Genomic DNA, 18,057 nt, shown 5'->3' with positions numbered 1-18,057 from the left:
GCGCCAAAACACGAGCAGAGCATTCTGGGATTTGTAGTATTAGCGGTACATGTGCTGTATAATACCAGTGGGCCAGCTCTAGTCATTTGGTATTTCCTTGGGGCCAAATATAATTACAGTGCGGGCTATATTTGGCCTGCGGGCCAGTTTAACACCTATGCCTTAGAGGCAACACACTGACTAAGAATGCTTATACCATCGTACAAGAGATCAAATAACTTTTATTAAGCAATATTCAGCCCGATTTATCAGCCCTTTACTTTTATCCAATAGCACTGTATGCCGATTATACTCAACCCTGCCAGACTGAGGTCAAATACTGCATGTATCTTATGTAACAGTTGACAGGATCAGCTGCTATCTTAGTCTATTAGAAATGCAGATAAGCACAGAAACAACTGCCCACAGTGAAAAAGCTGGGACTCTACCTCCCCCACCCTCTAAATAGACCTGCTTGGTCTGTGAGCTGCAGCTGCCTGTGTGTGTCTACCATTAGTTGACCCATATGTGCCTTTAAAGGCTAGTGCCAATACTGATATTTTTAGAGTGAAGCTGTTTATGGGCAATGAAGTATGCTGAGTTAGAATACAGTATCTTTCTATCCTTCTGTGCCAAACTAATAATACAAAATAATGTGTTCACCTCATTTGATTAATATTTGATTGAACTAGCTGCCCTTCAAGTATCAGTCAGGTTTATGGACAAACCAATGAACTATACGATCCAATCCGGGAGTATTTCTGTCTCCCTCTCTTGCAATACTTTCTTCCTTTGCTTCTCCCCTGCCCTCATCATCATCATTACACTCCTCCCCCTCACTTTGTCTCTCCTCATTCTCTGTCTGTCCTCCATTTAGTTTGCTGTCCCCTGTCTTTACCTCCTGTCTTCATTTATGTCTTTGTGTTAATTGTTTCTAAACAGACTTGTGAAGCCACATATTTTATATACAGTCATTATTTCATCATGGCTGACAATGGTAATTCACTAATGAGAAGAAAAGAGAGAAAAGAAAAGGAGTCCACTGAAATGACCGAGGATGTAAAGGAAGTGAAGAAAGAAGGACAGAGGACAGTGGATAATGGAGAGGTGTCATCAGCTGAGGCTGTCAACAATGGTGCAGTAGCCATCAGTCAGAATGGAGATTTTCAAGTTGAGCCGATGGAACTACCTCCATTTGAAATCATCACAGGGTAGGTCCATATCATGAAGTATGGCTCATGGCACAGTTTAATAGACAGAGCTTAAGCTGTGTATGACTGAGACAAGTTGTTTTTGGCTTCAATAAGGAGGAGAGAGGATCCATTGATTCCACAAGCTTACACTGAGATTTAATTTGATTGAATTGTCTTTAGGAGTGCTGAATCTATGAATCTTTCATGCCCAAGGTAGAAACATTTGGGCCAGAAAAAATGATGAATTTACCTATTGTCATATTTATAGTAATAACCTAACCCCCCCCCCCACACACACACACAATTATTTTTTATTACTTTTATTACTGTTATTGATGTTGCTTTGAATGTTCCACGAAGGCTTGAAAAAAAGGTTTCAACAATAAATGTCACTCACATCTTTATTTTTTTAAACATCAAAAACATATTTGTAAAAACATTTTAAATATCTTTATTTGTTAATGTGCTCAAATGTGCCTTATTGGCAGGACCCAAGCCTGGCCCCGTCTCTGCCAGACTAATAATGAACATGTCTTCACAGGTGTGGTTGTTTTTCATAGTGGCAGAAGATAACAACAGTTATTAACATCAGTTATTTGCAAAAGTTGTTCAGCGACGATTCCAAAAGGAGGAAAGAAGACTTCGAGTTTTAATACGAAGCAATGTTTAAAACAAGCGGTATTAAAAAAATATGAAGCAGCCGCGGTAGCAGCTAGCAGTGCTGCTAAGGCTAAAACAACATAGAGTGTGGATGTCCTGATTGGCGGATTTTGATGATTGACACCTGTCAACCAATCAGAGTCAGGAGAATCGATTAGTACCGCCCACATTCACCTTTGACTCATCACCAACTAGGACCTTCGTGATTGAAGAAGTTTTGACCACGAAACAGCAAAGATAAAACATACTGTATCGTTTTGTGGATTTTTTTTTGCTACTCTTTGGGGGCTATCTCGCAGGGTTTTCATCGCACAGTGATGAGACACATATCTTTGTAAGGAGGGGGGCCCACTATCCCACACTTTGAAAACCCCTGCACTAGACTCAAAAAAGATCAATTTTTTGCTGACACTGTCAGATATGTGTATTGCTAAGGTTATAGTCAGTCATCTTGTACTAGTCAGCATTTTTGGCTTTCAGTATAATTCGCCACTGCAATGTCAATTATAAACATACAGTTTTACAGGTATACCTAATAAACTGGCCAATTGTCTGCCAGTAAACTAGTTCATCCTATCTAAAACTGTTTTGGACAACAGGACTAATTCAAGATAACACTTAAATAGTCTGCCTACATTGACCAACTGTAAAGCATACATATGAATGCACGTCTATTTACCTCACACTACACTACACTCTTTGAGCCTGAGATTATTCTGAGGGGTTGGGCTAGACTTAGGTGAGGAGTGGTCAACATTTGGGTTTTGCAAACAGTTAGTCACACCCATACACAACATACAGTAGGGATAAAACATGAGATAACAACATAAATAAAGAGGCACATGTATATGAATTATATTTATGAATTATATTCATACAACTTTATACACAGACATATTGATTGCATGCAAATGATCATCTATTTATCTCCCTGCATCCTCGTATTTTCTGGCCTGGTAGACTGAGCTCAGCTGGGTGGGAGCCAAAAGACAGCTGTAAGCAATAAGTGCTCGGTCACAGTTTGTCTAATAATAGTGTGGTGGAACCACAGTCTCCAGTCAGACAGTGTAAAATTAGCTCTGCTCTGCCCAGCTGCCCCACCCTGTTTATTTGCTTGACTCATGCAACAGAAACAGGTGCTGTGGCTATATGTCATCCTCCTGTAGATCCAGTCATCTACCCCAATTGTATTGTGTTTAGGGCTGCCACAAACGATTATTTTGATAGTCGACTAATCACCGATTATTTTTTCGATTAGTCGACTAATCGGATCATCCGTAAATTTACTGTCCCGGAAAGGGCCGGGTGGGCGGGCGCTGTAAACTTCGCGGACAGAGCCGTGAGCCACCTTCGCCCCAGAGCCACCGCGTAGGTAATGCGCCCAGCGGAGGCCAGCCAGCGCCAGGGAGAGGTCCCACGAGGGGATCCTCCCGCACCGTGCGGCCGTCCCTGACCTGCCGAGTTGAATCCCCCGGGAGACTTGAGTTGCGGAAAATTTGTATGCTATTTTTCAGTCACTAAGAATACATGCTAATGTTAACATGCTAATGATAATTGCTAGCACGTCAGAGACAGCAGAGCAGCTAGCGTGTTAGCACTAGTTGTAAAGACATGCTAACTGGTAACATGAGTGGCCAATGCTAAAATTAATGCAAATGCTAATATACTCATTAACATTAGCCACTAAAAATTAAAGACATGGTAACTGTTAACCCGCTAATGTTAATTGCTAGCGCGGTAGCTGCTCCTGTGTCTAAATAAACATGTTAAAAATGACCATTTGAAGTGTGGTTTTTGAATACAGACCACTCGTCACTCTCAAAATTTCTGCGGGAATTTTCTAGTTAGTGACGAGTGCTTATGGCAACTATTGTTCTTCTGCGTGTTTCATGGCATTATTAGTGACGAGTGCCTACGACACTTGTCAACTACTCACAGAGCTAGCAACTATTGTTCTTCTGCGTGTTTCATGGCATTATTATTGGTGTGGGGGCCCAAAGGGCTCCTTTTTCTGCAAATATTTTCCCTATTAAAATGCATTACACAAACTTCAAATCATTCTACAAAACTTCTACAAACATTCTACAATTTAAACAATTTCTACTACTACAGACTTAATTCAAATTTCAAATTGTACACAAACTCTTCAACTATTAAACTCGTATTTAACTTTTTTCAAAATCTTTTACCGTTTTTAAACTATCAAGGCTCAAATTTGAGCAGGTTTGTACTCAAATTCTCGTTTATAATGAGTGTGTATGTGGTTTCCTAGAGTGATGACATCATTATAATGAGTGTGTATGTGGTTTCCTAGAGTGATGACATCATCAGCAAGAGTGTGAAGATGACAAAACGATCAGTGAAAAAATAAAACGTTTTCAACTATGGTGGCCTCAAATGCCCAGCTACAGACATGATTATACCATCAAAACGTAGGAAAATTTAAGGTGGTCGCAGTGATAACACTGTTGAAGCTGTCTCTGTTATAGTTTTGGCTCGCTACGTGTTAATTGATCGACTACCCACAACTTCATAGACTCCCATGTATTTCGGAGCAGAAATCTTTCCGGAAGGAGGAGGCACCACGTGTGCTTTCTCTGACTCCTACGGCCAAAGTTTATACAAGTTTTGCCTGAAACTTGGCACAGACATGATCCACAAGACGAGCATTTTTCTGGTCATTTTTAGATTTTGGTTTGAGGCATACCTTATAGGTTGTTTTTGGTCACCTTCGAGGGGGATCATTCAGACATATACTGTGCATCTCAGTGGGACAGACACAGTGCATGCAGCACCTGTGTCTAATTAATCTGACCTGCAGCTCACCCTGGTTGCTTGGCAACCTCAAGCATGCCTTTGACTAATTTTATTGAAGTCTGTGTATGATATCAGACTATCAAGACTACATTTTTAATGTCGGCCATTTTATCATTGTCTCTCGCAGACACAAACACATAGATAGAGAGACAGACACACCACACACAGGCAGACTGAGCATGCACAGCTGTCACAAGCATGCACACACACACACACACTCACACAGACACACCACTATTCTTCACACAGTGGTGCACAAACAATCACCTAGAACTCAATGTCAAGCAAACAAAATAACTGATCTTTAACATTCCAGCATCCATAGCTCGGCACACAACCTCATCCATAACCCCACAATGATCAGCGGTGAATCAGTAGATATTGAGCCCATCAGATACCTTTGACTCACCCTGGACAATAAACTGAACTTCGATCATCACACCACTGACATCCACAAACGCTGCCAAAAAAGACTCTCTGCCATCCGCAAACTTAAAGCACTTTCTGTTGCCCCCTATCTTCTGTTATTACTGTACAAGAGCATAGTCTAATCCGTCATCCTCTACTGGTTAACCTGCTTCTATACCATGTTAACTGCCTCAAATAAGAACATTCTATCACACACCACGCCTCTAAAATCATTGGTCTCCCCACCCCCCATCTCTCAGAACTCAACAATACAGCCATTGCATGCAGAGCTCTTTATATAACACACGACCCCGGACACCCCCTCAACTCATCATTCATACTGCTACCATCGCGACGCAGATACAGGACCCTGACCTGCAAACGTGCTCGCTATGGCAGGAGCTTTGTACCCTCTGCTATGGCAGCCCTAAACAAAGCACCCCGGTAACCACTGTGTGTTTAATGTGATAAATGTGTATATATTCTTGTTGCTATGTCGTGTTGTCTCAACTTATCTTGTATTTATGTATGTATGTATGAAGGGCACATACCAGGCTGCAGATATAAATTTTCTGTAATTTTTTGCAGGACAATAAAGTATCTATCTATTACAATGACTAGGAGGAGTGGATTCATTTAAGCTAACATATTCATCCTCCTGCAGCCAGGTTTCAGTGAGACAAAATAAATCAATATCATAATCAGGTATTAATTCATTGACTAAAACAGCTTTAAAAGACAAAGACCTGATATTCAGGAGCCACATTTAATTCTCTTATTTTGGACTGTTGGAGATGTTGATTTCATTTTTAATAAGTTTTTAAGAACTCCTCTTCTGTTTGTTTTATCTTTAATGTAGGTGGACAGGGGACAGACACAGTCTCTATATTAGATGATTGGGTGGACAGCCGAGCTAATGGAGGTGCAGAGAAGTGTCTATGACTGCAACTCTGCTTCCCTGTCTCAACTCTGGGTTGTCACGGTTTTGGTCCACTAATAAACTTGGCCATATTTCTAGATATGAGAGCTGCTCCATCCAAAGTTGGATGGATGCCGTCTCTCCTAATCAAACCAGGTTTTCCCCAGAAAGGTGTCCAATTATCTATGAAGCCCACATCGTTTGCTGGACACCACCTCAACAGCCAGCGGTGGAATGACTACATGCGGCTCGGCTACACATGTCATCACTGGTCACGTTAAGTAGGGGTCCAGAGAACACTACGGAGTCCGACATTTTGGCGTATGCACACACAGATGAAACATTCATATTAGTAGAATAGTCATTACCACCGACGTGAATAACAATACTTACTATATCTACATTTATCTTTAGCCAGCAGTTTCAAATTTGACTCGATACCGCCCGCTCTGGCCCCTGGAATACATTTAACTATGGCCCCTGGTGTCAAAAAGGACCTTAGCAGGTGTGTCACTGAGTGGGGAAACGTGGACTGGTTGGTATTGTACTGTGGGCTTCAATTTAAGGCTATGCCTCCTTCAGACAGTCACCCAGCCTCCCAGCTGCTCGGGGGCTGGCTAGCTGAAACCAGCTTTGGTGGAACAGCACTGGCTACAGGGGACTTGCTAACTATAGCAGCCACTGACTTTTGTATTTCTTTATTATTATTTTTGAGAAAGTTGTTGCCAAACAGCTCACTGCCGTCTTGACTGCATGTAACATTCTAGACAAATTCCAATCTGCTTTTCATTACCAAGTGTCTCTAGTAGTGCCCTGGGCTGATTCTTGTCCTAGTTCGTGGATTTTTTTTGTATTGCTTAGTCACTGCATATCTGAAACTGCTGCTCTTTCCTGTGGAGTCACCAGATATGATGAACCCAACCATCCTGTACTTTGTTATAATCACGTAGTCAATGTTCTGAGCGTCACGCAAATGTAGTAATGTATGTGTGTTTCTCCTGAGTGTGTATGGTGTGTGTGTGTGTGTGTGTGTTTGTGTGTGTGTGTGCGCATGTATGGTGTGTGAGTGCTTGACTTCTCCATAATCTGCTAAAGGCCGACCTGAAAACTGACTGTAATCTGGTGGAACAGGACTATCCCAGACATGCTACTGCTGAGGCCAAAACCTCCCCAAAAGATGTTTCTGTCTTAAGTCATGTTATGATATACATCTAACTGAATGTGTTTTTTAATCTCAATGAGACTGACTGTCTGACTGACTGTCACTGCACTGCATAGTTAACAACTGTTAACGACCGAGGTTCTTATTGTCACTACAGATTGCATACCTTCCAAGGTTGCTCAGTGTACTGGGTAACTCTCCAGCTGTCTAGTGTTAGAAATCTTGGTGTTATTTTCTGACTTTGACCTTTTTCGTACAGGACTTCTGTGTTGTCTGACCAGTTTGTTGTTAAGGTGAACACCCACCTTTGGTTTCATAATACTGAGGTGTCTTCTTCCTGAAGTCAAGTACCATCTCCTTTTGTCCCAGTTGAGTTATGAAGTGGAGAGTAGTATGTTGTGAGGCAGGCAGTGTTGATGTCAAGACGTTCACTGGCCATAAAGAGTCAGGTTGAAGAACTATATGTGTCCTTTGCATTTGCATACTGTAGATCCAGTATTTCTTTTTCTCTGGTGCAGCATTTAACATACTAGGTAAAGGTGGGGCAAGTGGAGGACAGCGAAGCAAGGTTCAAGTCACCATAAATAAGTGACTGTGGGTGTGATGTCTGCTGTGTAGCTGTGATGCTACATTGTGAAGGAACTCAAAGGCCACTGAAGCATTAGTCAAGCGATGTAAACACAATGATGTGCAAGAACTTCCCCAGGAGGTAATATGGCCACATGCCATGGGTAGGCTGTGGCTCGGGGTAGAGTGGGTCAGATGATCGGTGGTTCCCTGCTCCTTCAGTCTACATGTCGAAGTATCCTTGGGCAAGATACTTGCCAAATTGCTCCCGAAGGCTGTGTCATTGGTGTGTGAATGTGTATGAATGGTTATCTCTATCTAAAAACTGATGTTGGCACCTTGGCAGCTAATGCCATTAGTGTATGAGTGTGTGTGAATGGGTGAATGAGATATGTAATGCTTTCTTTTGTCATTTTAAGGTAAACCTTATTTATTTTTTAATCAATGTATACCTGTACATCCAAAGTCTGTAACCAAATTCACACAAAATAATTAAATGATAGCAGTTTTTTTTTTTTAATTGCATTCCAAAACTTGTAAAATTATGTTTCCTTCTTTTATTCTCTTTTACACAGGGACCGAATTGATCCTTTGGTCTTTAAATTCCAGTTTAAGAATGTGGAATACTCCTCAGGCCGCAACAAGACCTTCCTGTGTTATCTGGTCGATAAAGGGAACACAGCCGATGGGCTGCTGAGGGGCTATCTGGAGGATGAACATACTGGATCACATGCTGAGGAGGTCTTCTTCATACAGTGCCTGCCACACTATGATCCTACACTCAAATACACAGTCACCTGGTATGTACCTCTCTTAAACTGTCATGGTACTTCAACATGGCATGAAGTACACAGAATGTGGCATATTTGAAAGCTAAATATGTTTAAGTCTGGACAATATTTTCCTCACTGTTTCCATTACTGTTTTAAATATTTTGTCATTCATTCATGTTCATATAGACATACTATGTATATTCCTCTAATTTAAATAGTCCAGGTCAAGGATGAAAGTAATTGTAGTGTATTTTCGGTGGTGATGCTGATGTTTGAAGAGAAGTTCCGCCGACACCGTCTTAGTTGTATAACAAGTTTATTACAACAAGTTCAGTACCGTACAAGTAACACGTTACTTGGAGAGCTCCTGGCCGAATGATGAAAGACTCTCTCGAACTATACAGGGCAAGCTCTTATATACCATGGGGGAGAACATGCATTCAGAATAAACAATGTTTATAACTCTTGTGTCATAAAAGGCCAGAGAATGAGAGAGAGCCCCCTCTTCTGGGATGCCCCAACAAAAGGCCTAGGTGTCGTACAGGCCCGAGAAAGAGGAAGAAACTCTTCTCCCAGGACAGGATACCCCAACAAATGGCCCTTTGATCTCTGGACCTGATCTCTTCCTCAACCTTGTAAATGGAGATAGACACAGGAAAAAACACCATTTGGGACCCGAAGTACCTTTCTATCTAAATTACCTCAAAGTCCAGATGACCTTAAGATAACAGCTACTGTGACAAAACAAGTATCTTCATGTAAACCATATGTAGTCAAAAATACTAATGTTAGTAGGGAACTATGCACCTATGCTCAGACACCTCATAATGAATACTTATTCCTCAAGTAACATAAATTAGTACATTCAGATGTGAAAAGCGTATGCTGACTCTGTCTCATAACAGAATATGCTGAATTGGTTTAATCTAAGACACATTAGCTATTATGTATATAGTATATTAAAGGGGCAATGATGAATTAAATGTCTTTATGTTTATAGCATAACACAATATATCAGCAATTATAAAACATTACATTTAATTATCATGTGACAGAATTTAAAATGTGCCAATTCATTTAGGTACATGTACTTTTCAGGGTTGTGGCTATAAGGGGTTAGTTTCAAGTTTCAGGTTTATTTGTCATATGTAAGTTAACATAGGATCAACAGTACAATAAGGTTTGTTGGACAAGATGAACCGGTCAGCTCAGCAATAAAGTACTACACAGAGGAAGAAGAACAATGTAGAAATACAAAAAAATGAAATACAAAATATAAAAATGTATTAAAATAGAATATAATAAAATATTAGAAATGTAAAATATACTAAAATAGGATATGAATATGAAGCAGAATATATTTTAAACCACCAGCTTCTGATAGGTAACTAAATAATTCAAAGGTATTTATGTATATCCGGACTTTTAGTGCTTAGTAGAAGTAGTTCTCTGTGTGTGTAACTCAATTTAATCACATTTTACATTATAGACCCAACAGTTTCAACTATAAGCAAGCACTTGGTAATGGTGGCAAGGAAAATTTTCAGAGATGATGATCAATTACAAGAACTTCAGTTGTGTCTGAGTTTATCATCAGAAAATTGTAGGTCATCCAAGTTTTTATTGCCTTGAGGCATGCTTGAAGTTTAGCTAACTGGTTTTATTTGGCGTGATCGATAAATATAATTTGTTATTATCGATATATGTAAATGAAAGTTGATAGAGTAATTCTTAATATAATAATGGATGTGGTGTGCATGGATTCATAATTAACCTGCACACTTCGGATCTATGTGAGAAATAGGACTTAGTACAGCTTAGTACAGTTTCTTTAATGCCAATTATTTGCTTAAGTCTCTGTAGTAGAATTTGATGGTCAGTGTTATCAAATGATGTCCTGCGATAAGTTGGCGACTTGTGCAGGGTGTACTCCACTTCTAAGCCTAACCCCTAAAATACACTGCATGCGGAACGGCTCCGAAACGGCTTGCCACAGCGACGGAGCCGATATGTTTCAATTTTAGTCAATGTGTCAGCTCACAGTCTCGCTGCGTCACGGCTCCGGAACGACTGCAGCGACCGGCAGCTCTCTGCAACATATACGCAGAGCTTCTATTTTTCACGGACGCTGGAGCATGCCGCATAAATTCAGCACAGAGCAGATTGTGCGGGGAAGGAAATTGGCTACAAAATATAAAATAAAACCCTGGTTTATTTTCAAAATAAAATACTCCGTGTTCACCACGGAACAAGTTTCACTACAAGAACATGTCATAATGGGCGGGGCCGACCTAAAGTCAACAGGTCAAAGGCGTCTCACCCCTTTGACACCATGGATGAGGGGAAGTTGATTCTGGAGGTCCAAAATCATCCTATCATTTATGATACCTCACATTCTTATTTATATTACATTTATATATATATATATATATATATATAAAATAAAGACAGATTATTCATACCCATTTATCAACCTGTTAAATCATTGAAATTAATTGTTTGACATTGTTTTGCTGTATGTACGACTTCATGTAAATTTTAAGTTTTTTGAATAATTTTTGAATATAAATTTTACCTATTGTCACTACTACTACTGCCGACACAAATAACAGTGAATCTACGTTTGATTCTATGTCCCCTGCTCTGGCCCCAGAGATGCATTTGACTATTGTCATTGGTGATGCTAACTTCACATTTCACAAAATGGTGCTGCCAATTACTAGCCACTATTAGTCTGTTTCTCAGTGGGTATGTCACTGAGTGGGGAGAATCTATTAGAAACGTATTGCGGTTTTGCAGTGAACTGTGGCCTTCAGCTTAAGGGCTCTGTTTCCTTCCAACAGTCACACATCCTCCCACCTGTGTGGGGGCTGGCTAAGTAGAGCAGCTAGGGATCTTTTTAAATAATTTAGTTCAGTGGTGCAGTGCCATGTCTCCAATTCACTAAGCCTCAAGCTGCTTAAGTTATGTAGTTAGCAAAGCTGGAAAGTGAAACAAACAGATTTTGTCAGATTTTTGAAAGTCCCTAAAAGGATGAGAGACCTGTTTATGCTCAGGCAGAACAAGTCCATTAATAAACGTATAACTAGTAAAAAGCGCTGTTATAAGAAATATGAGAAAATCAGCCTGGGTGAACAGGAGCAGCAAACCACAGCATCAGTATCACCAACAACCAGAAACAGAACCACTACTAATTTAGTGCCCTAAGTGTAAGTGCTTTGTGGTGCCCACCCTGCAAAAAAATATTGTTTTAGGGTGTGTGTCTGACTGCTGTAGCCTAATGGAACAAACCACTGGGTGATGGGGGGAGCTAGGGCACCAAACCATGATGTATTTTATTATTCAGAGAAAATGTTGCCTATAGTAGACTAACAATGGATATTGCATTAAGAATTCATAATACATTTAAATAATTCATCATTATGATCATCATAATTATAATTGTTAACCATGTGCACAGGGGAGTTGGCATCTCCTGGGGCCAAACTGCACATCAACTTCAGGGTTAACCCCCTTCACTTTCTTCAGCATTGGAATAACACACAAGCCCCGCGCTGGCTTTTGAGAAACTGTGGCCTTTATTTGATCACACACTGTAGCCTACACTCTACATTTATTCTTAACCTAACTCCTCCCACTAACCCGCAGCTCCTCCATCCACACTCACTCATCTCCGCTGCTCTCTCTGTCGCTCGTCCACTCACACCTTATGCACACACGTTATGCACAGCTGTATTCACGAAGGGAATTACGCTACTCTTCCTACATCATGACATTAGGGCCATTTTGGTGCCCCCTCCAGCACTTGCCCTACGTGCACTGACCAGAAATGACAGAATATGCTTACCGTAACATGTCAGCATGTCAGCATGTGCTTCTAAAACATCGGGTCCTACATTACCCACAATACAACTCAATAGCATCTTTTAGTGGACACTTCTTTGCTGGTAAACTACTCACTCCTAGCTTGTAACACAGGCTTAGTAGGACTCCTCATAATGAGTAAACTGACCTTGGCATGTAAAATCGATGGCCTCTTTAGTAACAAATTCTTACAGAAACATTTCAACATTCTATGACCAGAAATTAGATGCATGATCATTTAATTATTCAACTGAGCTTAGATGTGTCAATGTTTCTTTGGAAAATTATAAAAACTTCTCCTTCCACTTTAGGTATGTATCTTCCAGTCCCTGCTCTGCTTGTGCAGCAAAGATAGCAGAAGTTTTGAAGGCCAGGAAAAATGTCAAGCTGAGCATCTTTGCTGCTCGGCTGTTTGAGTGTGAGGAAGTAGAGATCCAGGCCGGGCTGAAGGCCCTGCATGCTGCTGGCTGTAAGCTGAGGGTGATGAAGCCTCTGGACTTCTCTTACACTTGGGACACGTTTGTGGAGAATGAGGAACAACCTCTAAACTTGTGGGAAGACTGCAAAGAAAACTATGAATATTACCACGAGAAGTTGGCTGACATTCTACAGTGAATCAGTAAGTGCTATTTTGGCATTTTTCTATGGCATTTTAATTGTACACAGGAATGATACATATAGAGAGAGAATGAGAGAGAGAGAAGAGTTTGCATGCTAGTTGAACTATGGACATTATATATTATTATATGGTGTTTATCTTAACAACGTGGCCACTGGATGCTCCGGATCTGCTCTTTTTTTTCTAGATTTTTCTGTCATTTTCATTCCTTGTTTATTTTTTATTTTATTCCACAAACAAGTGGCAGCTGTGGGGCTTGGGTGGTAGAGCATGTAGTCTAAATTTAAGTCTAAAATAAAATCCAGCAAAATATATATGTAATGTAATGTAATGTAATGTAATATATACACATACATGTATACACCCAAGAAGTAATAATTTCGTAGTGGATTTTATGAATTTGTGTCTGGGGGGGATGTAAACAGCAAGCAGATATAACCCTAACCCTTTGAAAGATCAACAGCGTTACTGTTCTCTCATCGGAAAACAATGGCGTAGCCAGCAGAGTGCAAACAATTTCCAGTTAATTCCCCCAGTGTGGGATTATTAATGTTACGATATGTTAGTCTTGTCTGCTCTGCTCCCACACCTTCAACTCCTAATCTCATCAAGCTCCTGCAGTATTTAACTCTGGTTCACCCTCCCAGACTCCACCAGTTTGTTGTTGTGCCTTTGCAGTAACATCGCTACGAGCTACTGAGTTATATTTTTTGGATGAGACTTTTTGTCTTTGTATTTTTTGGATGCCTGCCTTAATGCTTGTTTGTCTGCTTTATCCTACAGCCCTGCCACGCTCAAGACCTGTTTTTGTCTGTTCTCCTCTCTTCACCCTTTTGCCCTGAAAATCCTCCCTGGACCTCACCACTTGTGTTTTTCTTGTCGCATTTTGTAAATAAACCTTCCAGGCTTTCCATGCCTGTGGTCTGCTTTGTGGGTTCAGGGTTCCGCCTTAAACGCACGCTTAATAATTAAACTCTATCTTATCTAGATAAGAGATGAGAAGAGTCTGGATTGCCTTGAGCAAAGGAGTGGCAGAGCCAGGTATCATTTACTGGAGGAGTGCAATATGCCTTTACTTTTTGCGTTTTTTTGTATTTGTTGTGTTTTTTGCTCTCCCTTTCTAGTCATACACCAGAGAGGAACTCATAAACATCGGATTGACTGAGTTTTTTCACTGGTTTTCATTGAACCTGGAAGTTTTTCGGAGCTACTTGTTGGAGGAGCAGCAGCTCTCTATGGATTTCGCCAAGGACGCCGGAGACGCTTGTCAGACTGAGGCAGCGGGAGTTTCGTACTGCGCTCCTGTCTATTTACCTGGCTAACGTCCACTCTCTGGTCAACAAGATGGACGAACTGCTGCTCCTCAACACAACCAACAAGGACTTTAACAGATCTGCTGCTTTGTGCTTCACTGAAACCTGGCTCGGTGAGCACATCCCGGACTCCTCTCTTCACCTGCCTGGATTTCACCTGCACCGAGCAGACCGCGTAACCGAGCTCACGTGGAAAACGAGGGAGGCAGAATCTGCTTTTACATTAACAAAGGTTGGTGTACTGATGACACGGTTTTAAACAAATCATGCAGTCCTCACCTGGAGACACTCTTTATAAACTGTAAATTATTCACCGTGAGAGTTTTCCTCATATAAACTGCTTAACAGAAGCACAATGTACTGTGTTGTACAAATGCTGTTTGGGGGGTGCATGTAGGTAGCAGCTCAGGTTCAGAGAACAAATGTATGATTTCACCTGCTTGCTAATAAAGTATCCATTGTGTTCGCTAACTTTTCTCTCTGTCATTTTTTACCAGAGGTACCATTCCCACATTCTTTTGTTAGACTGACAGACTTTTGGCGACAAGGATAGGATTTTCCTCAGGCTGAAAGGGGTCTTTTCAAGTGAAAACCCTATCGAGACAAGAGAAAGTACAACGAAGATGGTGGCGGCATTCGGTAAAAGTGAAGATTTTAGTTTCAACAAAAATAAAGGATTTGAAGCGTAGTAGGAAAGGTTGGAACAGTTCTTTGTAGCAAACAGGCTAAAATATGGTGATGATAAGTCAAAAGCAGTGTTCCTGACAATTGTGGGTAAAAAGAATCACACTGCTGATGGACTTATGTGCGCCACAGAAACCTTCAGAGAAGAAGTTGCCAGAGTTAACTGACTTGCTGCGTACACATTCTGTGCAGAAGACAAACTTCATTGCAGAAAGATACAAGTTTAACTCCAGGGACCAGAGAGACAACGAGTCCATTAGTGAGTATATGGCTAGTATCAGCTTGCAAGTTTGGGGCATTTCTGGACGATGATAGATTTGTGTGTGGTGTTAAAAGTGCAGAACTCTGCAACCGAATGCTGAATGCTGCCCACACTAAAGATTTGACTCTGGCAGGAGCTAGTGAGATGGGACTTGGACACAAAGTTACAAAACAGAATGCCTTTGAGGAAGCTAAAAAACAGCTTTTCTCTAACAGAGTTCTTGTACATTACAAGCCAGGTCTACCACTCATATTAGCATGTGATGCTTCACATCACATAGTAGGGGTAGGTGCAGTAATCTCACACTGGATGTCCGATGACAGTATTTTTTCTCAGCCTTTTGTCAGCATCCTAGAAGAAAAAGTTATGGGTTTTTCACTCTCAGATAGACGCATTAGGCTTAGTTTTTGGTGTGATGAAATTTCATGAGTATTTGTTTGGTCGCAAGCGGCAACCGTCCACAAACCACTACTGAAGATCTCAGGTCCCAAAACAGGGGTACATCCCTTAGCTGCAGCTAGGATGCAGAGATGGTCCCTGATTTTAGCTGCATATACCTATGAGATTGAGTATAAACCATCTAAACAGCACGGTAATGCCGATGCATTATCCAGACTACCAATACAGGATGACAGATTTCCAAAACCAAACCCAGTGCCAGGGTGTCTTACTTAGACAGCCTGCCCATCACTGCAAAACAGGTAGCACATGAAACACAAAGAGATTCTGTACTGGCAAAGGTAAAACAGTATGTTTTGTCAGGATGGCCAAAGCATGTACCAGAGTAGGTTCTACAGCCATATGCAAAATGAAGGTCTGAACTCACAATAGAAAATGATTGTGTTCTCTGCGGTTTCAGAGTGGTCATGAAAAGTTACAAAGCAGTCAGAGGTGCATGACAGCCATTGGGGTATGGTGAAAATGAAATCTCTCTCCAGAAGTTTGTTTTGGTGGCCTACACTTGATTGATGTAAGGGAGAGAATACACCTTGATTTTGCAGAAGTTAATAAGCAGATGTTTCTGGTTGTTATGGATGTGTATCCTCACTGGCCTGGCAGACCACTACAGCCAGCAAAACTATTGAAGTTTTGAGGAACCTTTTTGCATCATATCAAATGCCTAAAGAGGTAGTGACAGACAATGAACCTCAATTTCCTTCAGGTGAATTTGAGACATTCCTGAACTTGAATGCAGTTAAACACATTACAACGCCAACTTATCATCCAGCCTCAAATGGATTAGCTGAAAGATTGGTCCAGAACTTCAAGAGGTCTCTAGCAAAGAGTAGAAAAGTTGGTGGTATGCTGTTGCAACATTGTATTGCTAAAATCCTATTTAGTTACAGAAATATGCCACACACAACTACCAAGAAAACACCAGCAGAGCTGTTTTTGAAAAGACAGGTCAGAACTAGATTGTCTTTAGTGAAACCAGTGGCATTTCAGTCTTTCCACACAGATGTTTTTCCTAAGAACTCAGATAGGAAGAGACCACTCAGGTCTTTCTCTGTGGTTCGGGCAGTGCTTGTAAAGAATTACAGGGGAGGAGAGAAGTGGGTGGATGGTGATTATTGAGGTTTTGGGTCCTGTAACATATTTAGTGAATGTGAATGGAACAAGTGTGAAAAGACATGAAGTCAGATGCTGGATGCCAAGAAAGAGAATGTAGCTCCAGAACAGACTGTAACAAATACTTAAGGAAATTAAAATGTTGATCCAGGAGATGATGTAAAGGACAATGACGCTGTCACTTTTGTCTGTGAACAGACACCAGAGGAATCTCAGAACTCAGAGGAGTCTGGCAGTGCTCTGGAAAACCTGTCTGGCTCAGGATGCACAAAATGCCCAAAGAGAAATGTGCGCCCTCCTCGACGTCTGAACTTATAGTGAACTATAGTGAAGAGACTATGAAGTGAGGTCTCACGTTATGTACATGCAAACCATATTTGCCCACAGGGTAGTTCACTGGAAATCATGAAAAGCATGTTCAAATTCAAGTGAGTTGTATCTTGATTTTGTTTTTTGGAAAAATGTTCAATAGAAGGGAACATAGATGTGTAAAAAGGAAAAAAAAGAAAGAAAGTTTTAAGCTACAGGGGAGGAGCTGTTGTGTATAAACTGCTTTACAGGAGCACAATGTACTGTGTTGTACAAATGAGCTGTTTTGGGGGCGCATGTAGTTAACTGTTGTCACCATGAGGTGGCACTGCAGTGATTATTGACAGACTGATGTAAACCCAAATATAATGTATCGTAGAAAGAGTGCATAATTCACCCTAAAAAACCCGTTGTCTGTATGTAAACAACCAGGACCTTCATGATTTATTTCAAACTTTCAGTCATAGTCATTTTTTTTTTTTAGCTGGAATTGTCACAGTCAGTCCCCTCTTTGCCTACTCCAGTCTCCCAGTTTCCCACCTTGTGTCTGTCATGCCCCTATTCTCCTTCACCTGTGTATTTAAACCCTTTGTTTCCCCTTCCCCAGTGCCAGATTGTTAGTGTACCATGCGTCCTACTTTCCAGCGTTTTTCTAGTGTGCTTTTTATGGTTTCGACCCTTGCTTGTTGTTGCTGCTTTTGCTTAACCCCTTTGGATTGTTTGCCTGCCTTACCTGACTGAACTCCTGTGTACCAAACCTTTGCCTGTGGTTAAAAACTGTATCTGTCTCCCGAGTTCTGCAGTTGAGTCCTGTATCCGTGCCATGTAATAGAACAATCTGGCCAGCCATGGACTCAGCAGACTCAGAGTCCGTGCACACCTATGTCCTGCATTCATCATCAGGAGGAACTCTCAGCCGTCTGTGTGGTGGTCAACGAACTCAAGGACCATCAACAGAG

The 18,057-nt window shown here is 41.0% G+C and overlaps 1 protein-coding gene across 5 annotated transcripts; it reads left to right on the top strand.

Annotated features, from left to right (window-relative positions):
* The first annotated feature begins 823 nt into the window (after positions 1–823).
* On the top strand, positions 824–14,741 carry LOC104939477 (C->U-editing enzyme APOBEC-2-like). 5 transcript variants are annotated; one of them, XR_002041833.2, is made up of 5 exons: positions 824–1,190; positions 8,281–8,505; positions 12,654–12,961; positions 13,950–14,002; positions 14,086–14,741. XR_002041833.2 is itself a non-coding variant. In XM_019257430.2 (4 exons), exons 1-3 carry the CDS (start codon positions 964–966, stop codon positions 12,955–12,957), a joined length of 756 nt encoding a protein of 251 aa, XP_019112975.1. In that variant the 5' UTR covers positions 824–963; the 3' UTR covers positions 12,958–12,961; positions 14,086–14,741. The 5 variants fall into 5 exon arrangements, 3 of the variants coding, with proteins under 3 accessions (XP_019112975.1, XP_019112969.1, XP_010754326.1); XR_002041832.2 differs by having other exon boundaries at positions 826–1,190; positions 13,745–14,002; XM_019257430.2 differs by lacking the exon at positions 13,950–14,002.
* Positions 14,742–18,057: the final 3,316 nt, after the last annotated feature.

The sequence above is a fragment of the Larimichthys crocea genome, unplaced genomic scaffold (genome assembly GCF_000972845.2).
Source record: "Larimichthys crocea isolate SSNF unplaced genomic scaffold, L_crocea_2.0 scaffold560, whole genome shotgun sequence".
In the NCBI taxonomy this organism is placed as follows: domain Eukaryota; kingdom Metazoa; phylum Chordata; class Actinopteri; family Sciaenidae; genus Larimichthys; species Larimichthys crocea.
The sequence above is the reverse complement of the archived record's forward strand: the minus strand, read 5'-3'. Positions and strand labels throughout refer to the sequence as shown.

Coding starts and splice junctions, on each gene's coding strand:
- LOC104939477 (XM_019257430.2), top strand. CDS start 964: ATGGCTGACAATGGTAATTCACTAATGAGAAGAAAAGAGAGAAAAGAA. Junction 1,191..8,280: donor CCATTTGAAATCATCACAGG/GTAGGTCCATAT, acceptor TCTTTTACACAG/GGACCGAATTGATCCTTTGG. Junction 8,506..12,653: donor CTCAAATACACAGTCACCTG/GTATGTACCTCT, acceptor CTTCCACTTTAG/GTATGTATCTTCCAGTCCCT.